Below are 20023 nucleotides of genomic sequence, written 5' to 3' on the forward strand. Positions count from 1 at the left end.
GACGCCTGCGTTAATCAGCTGGAGCACACAGCGTTCATACCAGCAAGGCACATAATCCAATATCTGGAAGCTGAATGCTAGCCCAATTTTGTTTTAGATTTTATATTTTGTTTTAATTTCTGTTTTATCTGGCTACTTTTTGTTAAGCCAAGCCCGTTCTGCATTCCCTTGGACTAGTGGGGGTATTGCAAATAAAAACTTTTTACTTTTTGCTACACCATGGAAGCCTGTCTCTTATGTTTTATCTGATTGCAGATTATTGGCAGCTGTGGATAGCCTGACTTGAACAGCACACCTCAGCAGATTAGGAGAGAAAAGAAGACATCTACATCCCAGAGTGGAAAACTCATACTACACGCTGTCTACCCCTGCAGGGGTTGGGACATCTGGTGAGTGGGGACCCTGGTGGGGGAGCACTGGAATCACGTGTGGAAGCACTATTGATCGCTTTTGAGCACTCATCGGTCACAGATTTTTGTGATATATATTGCACCAAGATAACCGCTTGGATGGGACCTATATGCGGTTTTGGACTTTCACATCTTCAATGTTGATGCTGTTATATGCAATTTTATTCATTTATTTACTTTAATTCATGCCTGAACTTTTGTATCACAAACACATTTAGGACTATATGCTCATAATTTCACAGGCAGCAGCCTTACTGTGTTTGATATTATTGGTGGTACACTTGTACTTGGTGCACCTTGTGTTGACATATTTCATTTTTGTGTATTTTTTGTGTATTCACACACACACAAGTATCAAACTTATTATTTAAGTCATATAGCGCATAATTTGCGCATTTATATTCACACTTACATACTATATATATATATATATATATATATATATATATATATAAACGACTGTATATTATTATACTATATATTATTTATATATTTTCTTGGTTATATAGCAGCCTCTGGGGCATGCTTCACCTCTGTGCACACTCACACTGTATTAACGCATAATTATGCGCCAGATATCTCACATTTTTTATTCTTGTGTGTGATATCACGGGTAAACTTACCAGACATATCTATTGCTGATCCTGGCTTGGAAGTCGCCTTCTTAGCAGTACAGATTGGTGACTTATTGTGTAAGTGGCCAGCCCAGTTACTACCTGTTAGTGGAAGGGGAAAGTAAAGACAGCGCCACCACCCTCTTTTTTATTATTATATTACACCTGTATATATGCCAGCCCCCCACCTGTATATATGTCAGCCCCCCACACCTGTATTCATGTGAGCCCCCTCCACACACCTGTATATATGCCAGCCCCCTCAAACATGTATATATGTCAGCCCCCACCTGTATATATATATATATATATATATATATATATATGTCAGCCCCTAACATGCACAAATCTGTAAACACACAAACCTCTGGCCCCTCCCCTGTACACAAACAGCCCCCTCCCTTTGCTTGACAGCCCCTACTTGTAATGAAAATCTTTCTACCTAGTCCCAGCTCGCTTTCACAAAGCTGACATGTTGCTGACACACAGGAGCACAGTACAGGCAGCTCACGCGATGGGTGCACATGCACATAGTAGCCAGAGGTGGCAGTAAAGAGCTCGATGTCTGAGCTCAATGACACAGAGAACAGCAAAAGCTGCGAGATTGTTTCTATAGTGCACAACACGGCTCCCCTTCACGCATCCTGCCCGGGCGGACCCCTTACAGTTATATTGGCTGTACCCCCCTGTGTAAGGTGCTGTACCTTCTATACTTCCTGGAGCTCCTGAAATGTCTATACTTTCTCACAGTGAAGATTAGGCATGACCCGTTTCCACAAAGTGACCCATCAACAGGTCTAGCGAAGCTCATGGTAGAACAGAGGAAACATATAACGGGCTACGCAAATATGAACCTTGAGATAGTTATGATTTGTATAGCTACTTTGCAGTGACATGTCCTCAAGCAATAGATATGTACTAAGACTTATAGCTAGATTCACAGAGAGTTACGGCGGTGTATCAGTAGATACGCCGTTGTAACTCTGAATCTACGCCGTCGTAAATTTAAGCGCATTCTGGAAACCAGATACGCTTAAATTAGGCTAAGATACGAGCGGCGTAAGTCTCCTACGTCGTCGCATCTTAGGGTGTATATTTACGCTGGCTGCTAGGTGGCGCTTCCGTTGTTTGCAGCGTCGAATATGCAAATGAGCAACATATGCCGATTCACGAACGTACGTGCGCCCGTCGCAATTAGTTACGCCGTTTACGTTAAAGATACGCCGGCGTAAAGATAAAGCTGCTCCCTAGGTGGCGCAGCCCATGCAAGGTATGGACGTCGGAACAGGCCTATCTTTTTACGTTGTTTGCGTAAGTCGTACGCGAATAGGGCTGTGCGTAAGTTACGTTCACGTCGTAGGCAGTGTTCGACGTATCTTAGGCATTCTATCCGCCGCATGCGCACTGGGATTCTTTCACTAACGGCGCATGCGCCGTTCGTAAAAAACGTCAAGTACGTGGGGTCACACTAAATTTGAATACAACACGCCCACATAATCCACATTTGAATTAGGCGGGCTTACGCCGGACCACATACGCTACGCCACCGTAACTTAGGGCGCAAGTTCTTTCTGAATACGGAACTTGCGCCCTAATTTACGGCGGTGTAACGTATCTGAGACAGAAAGTCAGAGGGAATTCCTGCAAATTAAGGGAATTCTTTGGGGACAACCTACAAATTTGGGATTTTATTTTACTTTCACTTTCAATAATAATGGTGAACAGGACGAATAGAGAGGGTGAATCTCTTTAACGGGGGCACAGACAGCAATAAAAACAGACTAATCCCTCTCCACTGTATATGTAAACTAAAAATAAAAGTTTTGCCTTTAGTTATACTTTAATGGTGTCTGGAAACACCATAGATTTAGTAGCTATTTTGTTCCTATAGGTTTACTCTAAGGCAACCTTTTTCAACCAGTGTGCCCAGGGGTGTCTCTAGGTTTCTTCAGGGGTGCCTTGGCAAAATTGTATTCAAGCCAGTGGATGGATCAAGCCATCCTTTTAGTTACACATTGTGTAAAATTTCAACCTTCTAGCCACCGGCAGCTTAACAACCAATGACATCACCTGCACAGCATTCTTGTTTTCTCCTCACCTGCCCCTGTCCATCAGCATTGGGGTCACATTAGCTGAGTGAGGGAGAAAGAACCTGAGGGCGAATAGAAACATTGATACTAGTCCGTACCAGTGTGCAAAGTTGGATTTGCTTTGGAAGAATAAATCACCTCTAACATTGGATGTCTTTATAAGTTTTGGATGAAGCTGCATTTTGTAAAACTATTAGATTAGTTTTTTTACCTTTTATTAGAATGTCGTGTCTTAAAATTGTGCAAAATTTTAAAGGATGCCTTGACGCAAGAACAGTTGAGAAACATTGCTCTAAGGTATGCCTAGGTGTATTTGAGTGATCTAGGGGAACCAAAGGAGTATTTTTCATTAATACATGAGATCTATATACAAGAAAATGTTTTAATGATCAATAACAATTCTCAGTTGTCAGTCATTGCTACATTTTAATGAAGTGCTTCAAGGATCCCAGTACAGCAAAATGTGCAAATAGGAACATTCAATGTATCACATATCACATCTATTAAAACAAGGCAAAAATATCCACAATGATGAAAAGCACATACCAAACGAGGCAAAGTGACTGTGTGTGGCACACTGCCAGGCAGTTCTGAAGCAACCGATCATAGTGCAAAGTGATACAGCCCTGCTTACACATATGTACAGAAGTTTGGTCACAGGTTAAGTGCATGACCACCATCTGCAAAACTTGAACCTCACTAAACACTGATAAAGGATTAAAAAAAACTTTGGATTATATATTTGCATATCTATATCCTCAGAGTGGTTACATGATAACAGTACATTTAGGTAAACAGTACAATTACGCTCCCAATACACACTGTCTATCTCAGCCAGCCCAATCTTTACCAGATTTGGCCATGTGTGGTATGGCTAAATCTTCATAATCATTAAGTTTAGCACCTCTGCCAAACTGTTTGTAAGGGAGGCATTGGAAAATGTAGTGTAGTGACCACATACACATTCATATGTGGCCATGATGCATTAATTTTCTATCCTAATTGTTCAAAGTCAATCTTGATGTCTGCACCCTATACACAGGTTAGTTATCAGCAATATCTAGCGCAATTATCCTTCTTTACCCATTATTTACTTTGTTTATACACAATTTAATTGCTGCTTATTAATCCGATTTTTCACCTTAGCGCAGTTGTTTCCAAATTCTAGTTATCAGCAAGTAAAGCTAAAACAGTTTCTGGTCAAATATGCAGCTTATGCCTTGGTAGCTTTACGCTAGGGTGCAGTCTACCTAATCTTTAGTGCTGAAACTGAAATTACTATAGTCACTTTGCCTCCAGAGCACCATGCATTTTTTGCTGCAAATGGGCTTGCGACCTGTCTCACAAATGATTATATTTATGGGCAGAAACCAGTAAATGAGCCGTCCACTATAAAATGAAATCAACAAATAGAACATCTAGGACAGACTATAGAATTTATTAATGCCAACATGTAAGCCAATACTACAACAGCCACTGTGGCAGACATCTGTTAGTTTGTCACAATAATGTTTATGAATCTCCAAAATGAACCTGGATGCAGTGATCTAGGTTAGCCGTGCTGAATCTTATAATCACAGCACGTCTACATCTTGTGACTTAATAGTGGTACTGTCTTGGGAAAATAAAAAGTGAGCAATAAAAAGTCAACTTAACCATTGAGTGCATGAAAAGTACATATTTTGACTTTGATTTTGGCTGTGATTTGCATTCAGCTTTAAGTTTATGGGAGGCAAGGAGAGATTTTAAACTCAGTATTTATGCAGAGGATGAGCTGAACATCAAATCAAGTTTATTTCTAGTAACAATAATGTAAGTGTAATATTTGTTATCATTGGATAGTCTAGAGCCTTGCCATATGTAGCTTTAAGTGTAACAGCACTTAAAGTTTTTCAATATGATGCATCAGAAGGGTTTTACAATAGTAGTGTAGTATTGGGTTTCCTTTCTGTTGACTATGTGCATACTTGTAGATGCAACTGAGAGTCTTTACAGATGTGTAAAGACTGATCATTCAAAGGTACCTATTACAGCTGAGTAGGAACAATGAAAGCAACTGCTACTAGTTCCATGTTACTAGGGGATCCATTTCTGACCTTGATTATTTGTCTTTTTCTTCATTAATATATCAATGGAAGCATTAAGTACAAGATACTTTAATGCCAACAAGGTTCTTTTCTAACGATGAAAAAGACATTCATGTGTGTGGTCAGTATTATGAAAAATGAGGAGCTTCTGGCAGACCCTGGTTTGTGTTTTGGCTCTGGACCAAGATGAGTTGAGGCATGGCCTTCTACAGCCGAATACAGTACTATTACAACTTGTCCCTTGAACATTGTTGTGAGTCTTCTGTGAATTATGCCATATTGTGTTCTTGAGATCTAATAAGTCTTTAGTGATTCAGAACACCAGTAAACTGCAGACGTACAGACTAAATCACCCTGAGTTATAGCAAAATACTTGCATGTTAGTGCATAAATCAACATGTTTGCTTCAGAGAATGATTAACAGCATTACATGTGTCTTCTGAAGCTTGGTACACACAAGAACTGAAACCCATTTTTATAATCAGATTCCTGGTTTAATAGGATTTGCTGACGTGAATAGAAGTCTTCCTTTGAACATTAATTAATTTTCTATATGTGTTACTTTGAGTGAGGAACTGGATCAGCACTTTGCCGTTTATGGCCAGTAAACATCACAAAGTATTACTATTTAAGAAAAGCATGTTCTGTAAATGTTCTCATAAAAAGGTGGTGAAACAGTGAATTGGAAGTGAAAAGAAGATATTGTAAATGTTTGTGTTTTTTTCTGATGTGTATCCTGCAGACCAAATTGAGTAACGGAGGTGCAGTTATCATCTCACATACTACGATACCTCATTGGAATTGAACATTTCACTTTTTCATTTCTCCCAACATATGTCTTTAAGATTGATTCAATAGTTCCGAAATACAGCTTTCCTTGTATTTGCAGCATCATAAATTGACACATCTTCCATACATAATACATGCAGTCCATAGAACATGCACCTCTCATGCTCATCCTCTGCTTATAACAAATCCTCTGCAGGTCAGCCTGTCAACAGCCTTTTTGCTTTAGTGTGAAATACAGAAGAAAAGTATGTCACTTCAAATAATGTCCTTTGTGTCTTCTTAGTTGGTTGAATTAAATAGTCCGTTTGTAGTCATGTCCATGTATAGAGTAAAAAAATATATAACTGTAGCTGTTATTGTAATTTTGCATCATTTGCTTTATTTTTTGCACCTGATTGTGAATCCCCAGTCTCCATGGCTTTTCTTGTAGATTTAGGGCTGACCCCACCTTTTTTATTTATTTGTGGGGCTGTTAAAGTCTTCTTTTGTATCTGGGGACTTGACTGAGAAGACCCAGAGCCAGATTTCCTTGGCATCTGAGGACTTCTTGAGCCCTTTGGTTTGGCTGGAGCCTGGAGACTTTCCATTGTTTTGAGGGACTTTAGGCTAAGCATTTCACAATAGCTATTGCATTGGTGAATTGATGGAAATTCTTCAATGATCTCTGGATAGCAGCTCTCTTTTAGTCCTTGATATCTAGGAATAAAAACAGTTCAGTGAAGAAATAAGCAAAGCTAGGTCTTCTTTGTGTAGACCAAAACTGCCACCAAAGTACACCAAACACTGCTATTAAAGGGGTTGTAAAGGTAAAAAAATGTTTCTCTAAATAGCTTCCTTTACCTTAGTGCAGTCCTCGGTCACTTACCTCATCCTTCGATTTTGCTTTTAAATGTCCTTTTTTCTTCTGAGAAATCCTCACTTACTGTTCTTCTGTCTGTAACTACACACAGTAATGCAAGGCTTTCTCCTTGGTGTGGAGAAAGCCTCTTGAGGGGGCGAGCAGGAGTGTCAGGCCCCGTACACACGAGAGGATCCATTCGCTGAAAAATCTCAGCGGATCGGTTTCAGCGGATAGATCCCCTGGTGTGTACGTTCCAGCGGATATTTATCCGCGGATATTTCCGAATTCCAGCAGATAAAAATTTGTAGACATGCTTACAAATCTATCCGCTGGAATCGGCACCAGCGGATCGATCCGGTGGTCTGTACAGACTCACCGGATCGATCCGTCCGAACCCATCCCTCGCATGCGTCGTAATGATTCGACGCATGCGTGGATATCCTTATATGACAGCGTCGCGCACGTCGCCGCATCATCATCGCGGCGACGGCGCGACACGTCACCTCAATGGGAATTCGGCGCGGATTTCGATCCGATGGTGTGTACACTCCATTGGACCGTATCCGCGGATCAATCCTATCGTGTGTACCAGGCCTCAGAATGCCCACTAACTTTCTCTATCTGCAAAGTAGAGAGTGTCCTGACTTGCCTGCTCGCCCCCTCCCCCCTCAAGAGGCTTTCTAGACACCAGGGAGAAAGCCTTGCATTACTGTGTGTAGTTACGGACAGAAGAACAGGAAGTGAGGATTTCTCAGAAGAAATAAAAACATTTAAAAGCAAAATCGAAGGATGAGGTAAGTGAAGGAGGACTGCACTAAGATAAAGGAAGCTATTTAGGGAAACAAAAAAATACCTTTACAACCCCTTTAAGATGTAACTAGGACATTTTACAAGCATTAACAACTGACAAATTAAAGATGATCTTGAGGTAAGCAGATAAACACACATTTGTGGTAGCCGTTTGTAAGAAAGGATGTGTAATGATGACCAATTCCTGATGCTTATATAATACTGCTTAATGCACAGTAGGTATAAATGCTAGGTTCATTTGGAAGTAAATTCATCTTTGTATCTTGAACATTGCTCTATTTATTTATTTAATATTTTATCTCTGCATGTTTTGGCTTTAAAGGGTAACTCCACTTTCGTGGGGAAAAAACTAGCAAATAAAGAAAAAAATAATATGGCGTATACAGTTGCAAACCAAGTCATATTGTAATTGAATGTTATTAAAATGACCTTTCCTTTTCAATCTGCAGCTGTAATTTTTTGAAAATGAAATGCAATATGGCTACCTGGAGGAGTTCTGAACAGAAAAAATATTTCCTGCTTGTGTGTTTGGCTCACCAATTTTCCCAGAAGTTTGCCCTAAGATGCAAGTCAGATTTCAGGCATCCACTGCAACAAAAATATCATTTTTGGTGAGATACTTCCAAAAGGAAATCACGCATAAAGGGATGCAAGCCCAGCAGCTTTCCTCGTTAGTGCTCTGCAGGTGCACAGCTGATTGGTAATTTTAAAACTCCCATTAGACAAACTTTCCCACATGGGCACAAACACACAGGGATTTCTTTAGAATGGCAAAAGGTAGTAATCTGTAATCTGTACATAGATCACCCAGAGAGCAAGGTCTTCTTATGTTCATTGTTAATTCTTGTATATTCTAAAGGTATGTATAATACATTGTAATATCGCCATTTAGTGACTCTTTACATACTCAGTATTTGTCAATAATTTACTGAAGGTAACTAGAGATTGTTGCTTAAAAGCCACCGTAGCTTCCCATAATTCCACTGGTCTATACCATGAGGTGTTAGAGACAGTCCCAGTATCCGCCTTCCCTTCTCACCACCATGCATTTGCTCCAGAGGAATCCACACCTATTAAGCTGCAATTCTAATGTCAGCCTACGGAAACATCTCTGGTATGTTCATATCCCTTCCCCTAGTTAGACTAATGTGTTAGGACTGTTTATTTAGTATATTGTGTATACTGATTGTATGTTATTTATTTTTATTCCGTTTTAACGTCCCTGCAATAAAAGTTGAAAAAAGGACCTTGTGCCTGCATCAATGAGTTGTTAAGGGAGGAGAGTTAGCTGTCTGTCTAATTATACCTCAGCCACGTAACATGAAAAGAGATGAGAAGAACAAAACTTGTGACAGCAGCTTTAGCAATTAGACATTGCAAAACATAAAGGGCATATTGATGCTCTTGAAGAATCTAGACTCTAGACTATTTTCATTACTTAAAAAACACAGTTGTCTTGATGCGCGGATGTCAGATATACTAAACATTTCAGATACCAGGACACCACCCACTGTAATATTATCCTTCTCCTTTTGCCTTCACTCTAGTTATCCTAGGAGTAGGAGATACCTTAAAGTGAATATATACCCAATTCATGAAATTTGAGCTGGGCACATATATCTGCAGGGTTTTCTTATCTCTCTCCAAAGCCCTAAGTCCCGTGGCTTTCTCCTGCTCTGTGCTTCTGTTATCAGCCTGATAAGTTCTGATAAGTTCTCTGACACGTGATAAAACAAGCCTGAAATTTGTGGCAGGGCGAGTGCTATAAATAGATTAGCAGACAGCGGGTCAGTTCACAGCACAGCTCTGCAAGTCTCTGCCTATGAGGAGAGGGGGTGTGTGTCTTTCCTCCAATCAGCTGTCTCACAGTGTATGGCAAGACTCCCCTCCTCCTGCTGGATCAGGAAGGGAAAATTCTAACGTGCATTTTCTAAAGAGTATATATAGCTGAAGACAGCAGATATACATGAAAAAACTTATGTAGGGAGATTTGTTTAATCTCTGTGTATCATCTGAGGCTGTTCACTTCACTGGGTATATGTGAGGGTTTACATTGGGCATACATTGAGGCAAGATGGTTTAAAGCAGGAGTCTCAAACTGGCAGCCCTCCAGCTGTTGCGAAACTACAAGTCCCATAAGTCATTGCAAGACTGACAGTTACAAGCATGACTCCCACAGCAAAGGCATGATTGGACTTGTAGTTTTGCAACAGTTTGAGACCCCTGATTTACAGGGTGGACACTTTTTGGTCTCTGGTAGGAAAAGGGGAATGTCAATATTTGCAAAAAATTTGTTCTGACCTAAATTTCCCCATTTAAAAATGGTTCTTTGTATTACCTATTTAAATCTATTACAGTGCCCATCAACTGAAAAAAAGCACTGATTATATAGCTACTTAATTTCAAAGTATTGGATGAAAAAGTTTCATAACCTTCATTTTACTTACCCCTTGGTTTTTGTGGCAATAGCTATGTTGGTTAGTTTCCATCCAACACCTGTGCAAAAAGATACAATGGTATTTTAGGGAAGTCATTGACTTAACACTTTACAAAGTTATTACTGAGTTTCTGCAATGACTACATCTAATTGTAATGTCTCACCTTCTAGAGTGGTGACAAGGAAATTGCCATTAGTCCACTGAAATACCCAATGCTGAAAGGTGCAGCATTTTTGCTCTATTTCAGAAGAGTTCTTGAAGTGTAATTTTCCTGTAATATCCCTGATACAGTACTTTTCAAATCTTCCTTCTAGGTCGTCTTCTATGGTAGCATAGGGGACATTGTTGGCAGGTCGATAGATTAGATTTAGAGGTAATATTCTAAAGAAGTAAATAACAGTTCATATTTTACTATGCTTGTATGTAAATGCTGTAAAACAAATTGAATCTTAAAAAACATACTTTAAGGCCAAAATTATTTACTGTACACACATAAGATTGTAGGCTCGGGTTCACATACTTAGTAAGTGATGGTAAACTTTGTAAAAAAATAATAAAAAATCACCCTGCAGGGCACTGTCATAAAGTGCTAGCATGCAATGCTCTCCAGCAGCACGCTATCACTGCTGACAGGGCTTCTATTTTCACCCAGTCTTCCTTCCGGGTTCGCAGACTTCGGCCATTTGACTGGCTGGAGCATGTGCATTGGAGTCACTGTTTATGGCACAGACCTCTGAAGGAAAGGCACTGTATGCCAATCCTTCAGAGTGCATGCGACAGTGATGTCACTGGCTGCTACTCTGTGGAATATCTCCTAAATGGTGCAGGTTTAGGAGATATTCATTTTACCTACTGTTGAGCTTTATTATAAGTTTACCTGTAGGTAAAAATGACAGACACAACTTTACTACCACTTTAACCTCTTACCGACCACCCCACACAGACATACTGTGGCAGGACGACCGCTCTGTGCCAGATCATGTCATAGGTACGTCATCTGGCACTTCTGGGTCTGGGGCACGCATGCCAATCAGCGGGTCCGGCAGATGTGATTTCCGCCGGAACCCACAGATTGTTCGGGAGACAGGCAGAACGGCAGTCTACCTATGAAAACAAGGCAGTGATCTTGTGTTTCTGATGAGCAGAAACATGGATCTCTCTCTTCAGACAGTAAATGCATCCCCCACACAGTTAGAAAGCATTTCAAGGGAACACAGTTAACCCTTTGATCGCCCCTGATCTTATTTTAAATTGTTTATTTACACAAAACAGGAGACTGGCCCACACGGACCACTGTACAAGAAAATACAGTACAACTGTAGTCACAGGTAGATACACACATTGGAATGGCAGTAACATGTAGTGTACGGCCGGAGCCGTAAAGTAATGCATTCAGGTTAAGCTTACATGTAGGTACGGTAGTGCGGGTCACAGACGACATACTGCCATCCGCCCCGCACCCCCGTCTCCATCTCCAAAGTCAGCATCCCAGCCCAGACCTTATTCCTGTGGCATCTTCTGCCTCTGGGTTTCATGGTGCCGCAGCCCAGCCTCCCATATTTTCCCTTTTCTAAGTGTATGTGAGTTTAAAGATTAGAAGAAGGACTCTGGGTACTGCTCCGCGAGCAGTCCCGAGGTAAGAGAGATAAGGGGGGAAAGCTGGGGAGAAAAAAGAGGGGAGAGGTGGGTTAAGGAGGAGATATATGGGGTGTTGGGGGAGGGGTGTGGGGTGTTCGCGAGCATGGACCCTCACCGCCTTCTAGCGGTTCTCTTCCTCCGGGTATTCCCCGTTATCAGGGCTGATCATCCAGTGGAGGGGGGGGTGGACATTGACTAGGGGGGGGTGGCAGCTGTCCCCTGAGGGCCTGGCTCTCCTCTGAGTATCCGAACATTGTCCACATTTGCCAGGTCTGAGAGTAGAGCTCGCTCCTGTCTTGTTTGGACAGAACCAAATCCTCCATCCAGCCCACCTCATCCACCTTCCGCAGCCACATGGCTACCGTCGGCGGGTGTGGGGACTCGCCCCTGATCTTAACCCCTTCCCTGGCAGTATCATTAGTACGGTGACAGTGCATATTTTTAGCACTGACCACTGTATTAGTGTCACTGGTCCCCAAAAAGTGCTACAAATGTCAGTAAGGTGTCTGATTTGTGTGCTGCAATATTGCAGTCCCGCTATAAGTCGCTGTTAAAAAAATAAAATTAAAATAAAAGTATTCCATAGTTTGTAGATGCTATAACTTTTTGCGCAAACCAATCAATATACACTTATTGGGGTTTTTTACCAAAAAATATTTTACTAGAATATATTGGCCTAAATTGATGAAGATTTTTTTTATTAGGTATGTTTTTAGCAGAAAGTAAAAAATATAGTTATTTTATTTTTTTACATTTTTGGTCTTTTTTTGTTTAGCACAAATAATAAAAACTGCAGAGGCGATTAATTACCAGCAAAATAAAGCTCTATTTGTGGGAAAAAAAGGACATTCATTTTATTTGGGTACAGCAGAACACTACTACGCAATTGTCAATTAAAGCAACGCAGTGCCGTTTAAAAAAAAATGGCCTGGTCATGAAGGGGGGGGGGGGGGGTAAACCTTCTGGAGCTAAAGTGGTTAAACATATACCTATGCATCATAAATAACGCCAGAAAGTCTAGTCTGTCAATTATGCTGTAATAAAGGATTCAGTATATATAAAAAAAAACAGTGTAGACCATGGCTCAAAACTTACTCAAGGATCTGTCCAAAGTTTGGAACACCTCTGCATTCAGTTGCAAATATCTTGCAGTATTCGCGGGTAGAATTCTGAATTTTACATTCCTTTAGAGAAAAAGTCAACATATTAGGACTCTGACATGTTAGGTTAAGTTTGAATTACATGTTGATTTGCATAACCCAGTTGTAAAGGTTCACTTTGGTTTAAAGTCGGGCTCCAAGCAAACATCCAAATATACAGATGAAATACACACTGAGGTTTATTTACTAAAACTGGAAAGTGAAAAATCTTGTGCAACTCTGCTTAGAAACCAATCAGCATCAAGGTTTTATTGCCAAAGCTTAATTGAACAAGCTAACTTTAGAAGCTGATTGGCTACCATGCACAGCTGCACCAGACTCTGAGCGCTCCGGTTTTAGTAAATATACCCCGCTGTGCATTGGAGCTGTTTTACCTGACAAAGAATTTGCATTTCTGCCGGACAACGGCTCCACGTCTGATTTTCGTATGGTCAGTGCACAAATCCTTCACACAAAAGTTGAAAGTACAAACACGCATGCTCGGAATCAGTGCTCACCAAACAATAAATTAGCAGAAGGGGCCCAAAGAGCTAGAAATGAATCGTAGTACATTCGTATTTGTGGCATGACAATTGTGTAACGTTAGTATGCAAGACAAGATCCTGGCACACGCCCTTTTGACAAAAATCAGACGCTCGGTTGGCCAACAATCGTAGTGTGTGTACGAGGCTTTACGCAGCCTTGCCCCATAGCAAAGCCATGTCTGGCAGAGCAGGATATCGTTTCTCTGCTGCAAAAATGAAAATTCACAGGTTCTTTTTTGCTCCTCCAGCTTGTCCCTAAACTGCGGCCAAAGGGCCAGATGTGGCCCTTTGCGAGCCTTTATCTGGCTCTTGGGGCATTATTCCTCCCACTGACACCGATACCAATGATGGGATACTATTTCTCTTACTAATAAGGGGCACTACTATTCCTCTCACTGACCACCAACCTTGAGGCCATATTTATTCTCACTGATGCTGGGCTCAGGACATTTACTGCCCCCGCAGGCCGCAATCTGGCCCTCCTAAAGTCTGAAGGACAATAAACTGGCCCTTGGTTTGAAACGTTTGGAGACCCCTGTCGTATAGTGACAGAAGATGCAGCAGACTGATGATCACATCTCCTTGCAACACTGCTCTTCACACCTGGAGGCATGTTCCTAGTTAGCATGTGAGCACTTCAACACAATAGATTGGCTCCTTGTGCTGATCTTTCAGAACAAAAACCTTCCTTTCTAAATCAAGTGTTAGGCCCCGTACACACGTCCGAGAAACTCGACGAGCAAAACACATTGTTTTGCTCGTCGAGTTCCTTGTAAAGCCACCGAGGATCTTGGCGAGCCAAGTTTCCCCATTGACTAACAAGGAAATAGAGAACATGTTCTCTATTTGGCTCGACGAGTTCCTCGTCGGCTTCCTTGGCCAAAAGTGTACACACGGGTTTTTTTCGGCAGAATACGGCTCCGATCGAGTTTCTGGCTGAATTCTGCCGAGAAACTCGGTTGTGTGTACGGGGTCTTAAGAGCATATCAACTGATTTCCCCATCCTATTTTACGAAAAACGTGTAAAACAAACAGATGCCTACCTGAATGGTGATATCATAATTCTTTTCCACTAAGGTACTTTCATTCTTGGTCCCAAAAGTGATTAAGTTTCGGATTTTGATGATACAGGTTTTCCCTGAGTCAAAAATTGGTTCCAACCCGTAAATCGCCTTTACTTTGCAAGCCTTTCTCAAAAATCCTTTTCCAGCATGTGGTTCCTCCATGACAATCCTTCCAAAAAACTTGTCTCCCCAGTAGCCAGAGTCAGCCAAGCCTTTTGCAAATACCATTGGTGTCATCTCTATCTCTTCTCCAACTGAAATAGCAGCAGAAAATGTTATGGAGTTTACAGTTTTACAAACACCAAACTCACTACACTGGAAGTGCTCATTATCATTCACATATCATTTTTTTTTTTTTATATTGGATAATTACGGCAACTAACGAGTGATTCCCCCATAAAATGATAGCAACCTTTCAAAAGAATGCACATTTGAATATAGATGAAGCTCGATTTAGTGGGATATTGTATTGAAATTTCAATTACGTACATTAACAAGGATCTTTTTTTGGCTACCCAAACTCAATTCCATGTTGCCTAGTTTGCAAAAACCTATTGCATCTGTTTTAGCCAGTTGTTTTGTGCCCTGACTTATGTGCAGTTCAGTTTTACTGCCTGCATTTGTAAACAATCTGATATTTCTGATTTTACTATTTTGTATTTGCCTTCATCAGATTGTCCCCAGGCATGCACTATTGATCACATACAATACCTTCAACTTCCTCCCTGGAGATGAATCCAGCCAAAACTGAAAAGCAAAACAAAAAATTGTATGCATTTATATTAGGTTACCTAACAACATACAGCAAAATACAATTACAGTATGTTTTAACGGCAGTGTTGCCAACTGTCAGTGTTTTTACTGGCAGTCAGTAAAAAACGGGCACTTTTCTCCTGCCAGTAAGAGGAAAAGGTTGCCAGTAAAAAAATCTGTCTTTGACGCTTGGCTCGGAACTTCGCATGCACAGCTCAGGTCTGGAGCCAGCCGAGACCATCCAAGTGCCTGATACAGTGTGTTCGGGTGGTACCGGTGGGGATCGGGTCTGGCGGAGGTAGTACCTAAGCGTGTTGTGTGATGTCATGATGCATGGGAGTGGAGCGTAGAGGCCAGAGCCTCATATGCAGGTCTGCAGGATGGGAGAAAGGCAAGCCGAGAGTGGGACTGTCAGTGCCGTTTGGACTGGAAGGGACAGAAGAGACCACCTGGAATGTAGAGAGACTGTTACTGTTACTCAGGAGGGGACGTGTTGGTGATCTGTGCTACTGCACACGGCTCAATTTCATGTGTGTGTGCCTGTCCATTCTAATTTCCTGTCCTCCTGAGTCCTGTCCCTGAGCCACTTACTATATTTAAAATAAAATAATAAATATGCTTTTTGCTTTAATATCTACTTTCAATCACATTGCTAATTGCATATTGTATTTATTTGTACCCTAAATACAGTGGCGTATCTAGGGTATGGCAGCCATGGCAAGTGCCATGGGCGCCATATGAAGGGGGTGCTTTTGAATGGCTGGGCAGCAAGGCACTTACCAGGGTCTGAGAGTCTCTTCTTCCCTCATAGGCAGGATCTCCTTTTCAGCACCTTTGCTAATGGACAATGGCAGCACTATCCCTACTGAGTTAAGCCACAGCCCTCCCCTGTTCTCCCAGGCTCTCCCATTCCATCTGGTCAGATTGGCAGCGCACAAAGAAGAAGGAGGAACATCAGTTCCTCCCTCTCCTCTGTGAAAACTGAGGCCTTAACTGATGAAGATTTCATTACTTCCAGTATAGGTTCTCCATTTACCTGGCCTTGGAGGGCAGAGGAGGGATCAGGGGTCTAATAAACCCCAGATTTCGTATAACAAGGGATGATAAATATTACTAGTTTTGTTAGCTGTTTTTTTTTGTTAAGGTTATCTGAAAGATGGGTTTCAAATGTTTAGACAGGGGCGCAGTTTTAGTGCTTTACATAGGCGCTATTTTCACTAGAAACGCCTCTGCCTAAATACTGAAATATGCACTTAAAACGTTTTGGTGTCGTGTCAGTAAATTTCAATCTGGTAGGTTGGCAACACTGTTTAAAGGCAACATATATTTTGGCTGCAAATACACTTTAGAATATTATTATTGAGAAGTTATATATTTTTTGTACAAATAATTTATATGTTTTCCTCTGCTGTGTTAAAACTATAGTGGAAACTGACAAAAAAATACACTTACTCTCTGCACTCAGAAGGCAGTCTGTTGAATCAGTACCATATTCATTCTCAATGGTGCACTGATACACTCCACAGTCTTTCACTGATGCCTGCACAATTGCAAGAGCCACTTGTCCTTCATCTCCAGCACTGTATAAAAATAATTCAGTTTAAACTTTTTTTTCCAAGGGATGCTGTGCATTTTACAGTTAAAGTGTTACTAAACCAAGGACTCTGCATTCGTTATATCTGTTCTCCCACAGTACACAGAACATGAAAATTTAATTATATTATATATTATCATGCACCCTCCCAAAAATAAAAAAAATAAAATCTCTGGCAATACACACCAAACTGAGCATGTGCAGAGTGCCCCCAAGATTCTGTACTATCAGGAGATGCTTGTTCAGGCAAGCAGGATTTACTCCTTGTTTCAAAATTTACTGAAGTACAGGCATACCCCACTTTTAAGTACACAATGAGGTTTACTTACAAAAGCTGAAAAGTGAAAAATCAGCCACACTTCTTTATAGAAACCAATGAGCTTCCAGGTTTAATTACCAAAGATTAATTGAACAAGCTGGGATTAGAAGCTCATTGGTTTCTATGCAGAAGTGAGCCTGATTTTGCACTTTCCAGTTTTAGTAAATAAACTCCATTGTGTACTTAAAAGTGTACCTAAAAGCCTGTATGTGTACCTGCCTGCAAGAGTTGTGGTACCTGTAGTGGTTCTGTAATCTAAAACATTATAGTACATTTCATACTATGTATATTTATCAGTAGTGTTTTCTATAGCCCAATCAGTGGTCACCATACACTCCCTTGTGGGGCAACCCCAACTTGGGCACGTTATTGTGTTAGAACTATAAGCGATGTTATGTCAGGGGGTGTTTCGATGTCCTTTTTGGGACCTCTCTATTAAGTATGGGCTGCCTCGCTGAATGCAGTTCCAACGTGACCAATTGCATCAACACAGTTCTCCAGGCTTCCCAATATTGGAGACTGACCCAGTGGACATTTCCTTGCACAGGAGCAGCTCTCTAAACCTTTCTCAACATTATATTTGACTATCTTGAGCGTAGAATCTCCCAACATGGGTAAACTGTGGGAAAAGTGGAGTGCGGATATCCCCATCTTGGATAGAGACTCATGGGAGGAATGTTTTGAAAATAACTAAACTGGATAAATTAATCCAGATTAAATTTCTACACCGTGTGTATTACATGCCCCACAGATTACATCAAATCTACCCAAATAAGTCCCCTGAATGTACCCAGTGTCACTCCTCTATTTTTACATTCTTCCATATGTTCTGGAACTGTCCCAAGGTGGCTTGGTTCTGGATGGAGGTCTTTGACCTTATTAACATACGTCTGCAACTGTCCTCCCTATGTCCCCGGAGTTGGCCCTTCTGGGTATTTAGGACAACGGAGAACTAGATACACCAAGTTACTGGTTACTTATTGTATTAAGCCAGTGGTTCTCAACCTGGGGGTCGGGACCCCCTTAGGGGTCAAATGATACTTTGTCAGGGGTCACCAAATCCTGGGCTGTTCCTGAAGCCCACGCTGCTCTCCCAGCCTTTTCGCAGCCGCTCAGCTGGGCTGTTTCTGGAGCCCGCGGCCACCTACTCAGCCTTTTCGCAGCCGCCCATTCAGTTCAAAGCATGGCTGGGGACAGAGACTAGAGGTCAGCTGACTGGTGAGAAATGTGAAGTTGGAGAGCTGGTGGAGACCCTATCTCCTGATTTCGGGATAGGTGTCACTGCTACGAGACACCAGACAGTCGGAGTAACACTACCTGTGATTAGAGTTGTCATTAAAAGTCCCCTCTACAGTTCTCAGCAGACGACCTTGATCAAGAGCACCTAAGTTGGCTGATCAGAACCCCCCCAACACTGCCACTCATCCCAACTCCTCGCCAGCACTGCCACTCATCCCATTTCCCCAAAAGGAGAAAGGATAAAAATATAGAATACATGTAAGGGAGAGGAAAAGAGTTGGAGGAACAACGCAAAAGGGGGAGACAGAATACGAGAAAGCACAAGAAAGAAGGCTAGAGAGAGGGATGGGGGGGGGGGGGAATAATAGGCATAGGGAGAGATAAAAGGAAAAGAAAGGGTGGTACATCCCAAAATGTACCATAAGGGGTTTTAATACTGTATGAATGGAAGGGACTCAGGGAATGCTAAATGTCCGTGGGTTAGGGGCGCAAATTACTTGTCTTGCCTTGGGTGCTGACAACCCACGCTATCAAAATTTTACTGTTAGGGGTCCCCACAACTTAGGACATTTTATTAAGGGGTCACGGCTCTAGAAAGGTTGAGAACCACTGTATTAAGCAAAGAAGAACATTTTTTATAGGTGGGCCTCCCCCTCTAGCCTCATGGGTATCTGCAATTAACATGGTGTTAGAAATGAACATATATTAATAGGAATTGTCCTAAAAATACAAGATCTGGCAACCAAGGTTATCAGTATTAATGCGTTTGCTTTTCTTTTTTGGTTTGGTGTGATTTGAGGATCCCTATGTGCAGTTCTGGATCAGAAATGTGTCCTGTCTGTATAAAATGACGATTGTACCACTGATTTGTGTTAGTATGTATTTATTTTATTCTAGTACCACATATATTTTCAATAAAAGAGCAATCCTTGTTTGTTAAATGTATATTTATAAGGATAATATTTTGTAAATGCAAGTTTGTTAGGTGCATAACATTTATTTTAGCCATACATTGAATGTACTGGCTTTATATACAGTAAATAGACACAGACATGTATCCCCAAAAATAAAATTATTACCATCTCTTTATTTTTGCCATTTGAACTTCATCTTTGTACCATGTAATATCTGAGTCACTTAAAATATTGAAGAACTGGCACCAAAGTTTTAAATTCCCTGATGCATCCGAAAATTGTTCTGCTCGTATTTTCCGAATTACCTGTGGAGCTTAAGAAAAGAAAAACATTTTAATTATTTTTACAATTTTTATTGAAGCAAAATGAAAGTTGAAATACGGCCATCTTTTTTTTTTTCTCTAGTTTTAGATACAGTGAGGTGGGCACAGATGACCTCATTGACAGATTTCCATCTTCCGTCAATAAAAAATCTATTTGTCTGGATTTCACTTCATGTTAATATTGTTTTTTTTTTAAGTTCTTGACTAGGCTACAAAGTATATACCTTTAACTCAGACCATAAACTGACAGTGAAGCTAGCAATTAAATAGTATTCAGAAAAATAATACTTTTATGCAATTAAAGGCATAATCATGAAGAGACTAACTTCAATAGAAAAGATAACTGCTCCAATAATTATTAATCCCAACAAAGTGCAATGTTGGGTTTGGCATGAGTCAAAAAAGTGGATTTCTAG

General features: G+C 40.9%; 1 protein-coding gene across 4 annotated transcripts in view; it reads right to left on the reverse strand.

The window, feature by feature from the left end:
• Positions 1-5755: 5755 nt before the first annotated feature.
• ALPK3 (alpha kinase 3) overlaps positions 5756-20023 on the reverse strand; it is a 162563-nt gene continuing 148295 nt past the window's right edge. For all 4 annotated transcript variants that reach the window (XM_040343100.1, XM_040343099.1, XM_040343097.1 and 1 more), the window contains 8 exons: positions 19450-19597; positions 16671-16798; positions 15177-15212; positions 14445-14719; positions 12813-12901; positions 10243-10460; positions 10089-10137; positions 5756-6686 (listed from right to left, as the gene is read on the reverse strand). In XM_040343100.1, the coding sequence (XP_040199034.1) occupies positions 6344-6686; positions 10089-10137; positions 10243-10460; positions 12813-12901; positions 14445-14719; positions 15177-15212; positions 16671-16798; positions 19450-19597 (1286 nt within the window). In that variant the 3' untranslated portion in view covers positions 5756-6343. The remainder of the gene's footprint in view (positions 6687-10088; positions 10138-10242; positions 10461-12812; positions 12902-14444; positions 14720-15176; positions 15213-16670; positions 16799-19449; positions 19598-20023) is intronic.

The sequence above is a fragment of the Rana temporaria genome, chromosome 3 (genome assembly GCF_905171775.1).
Source record: "Rana temporaria chromosome 3, aRanTem1.1, whole genome shotgun sequence".
NCBI classification, from domain to species: domain Eukaryota; kingdom Metazoa; phylum Chordata; class Amphibia; order Anura; family Ranidae; genus Rana; species Rana temporaria.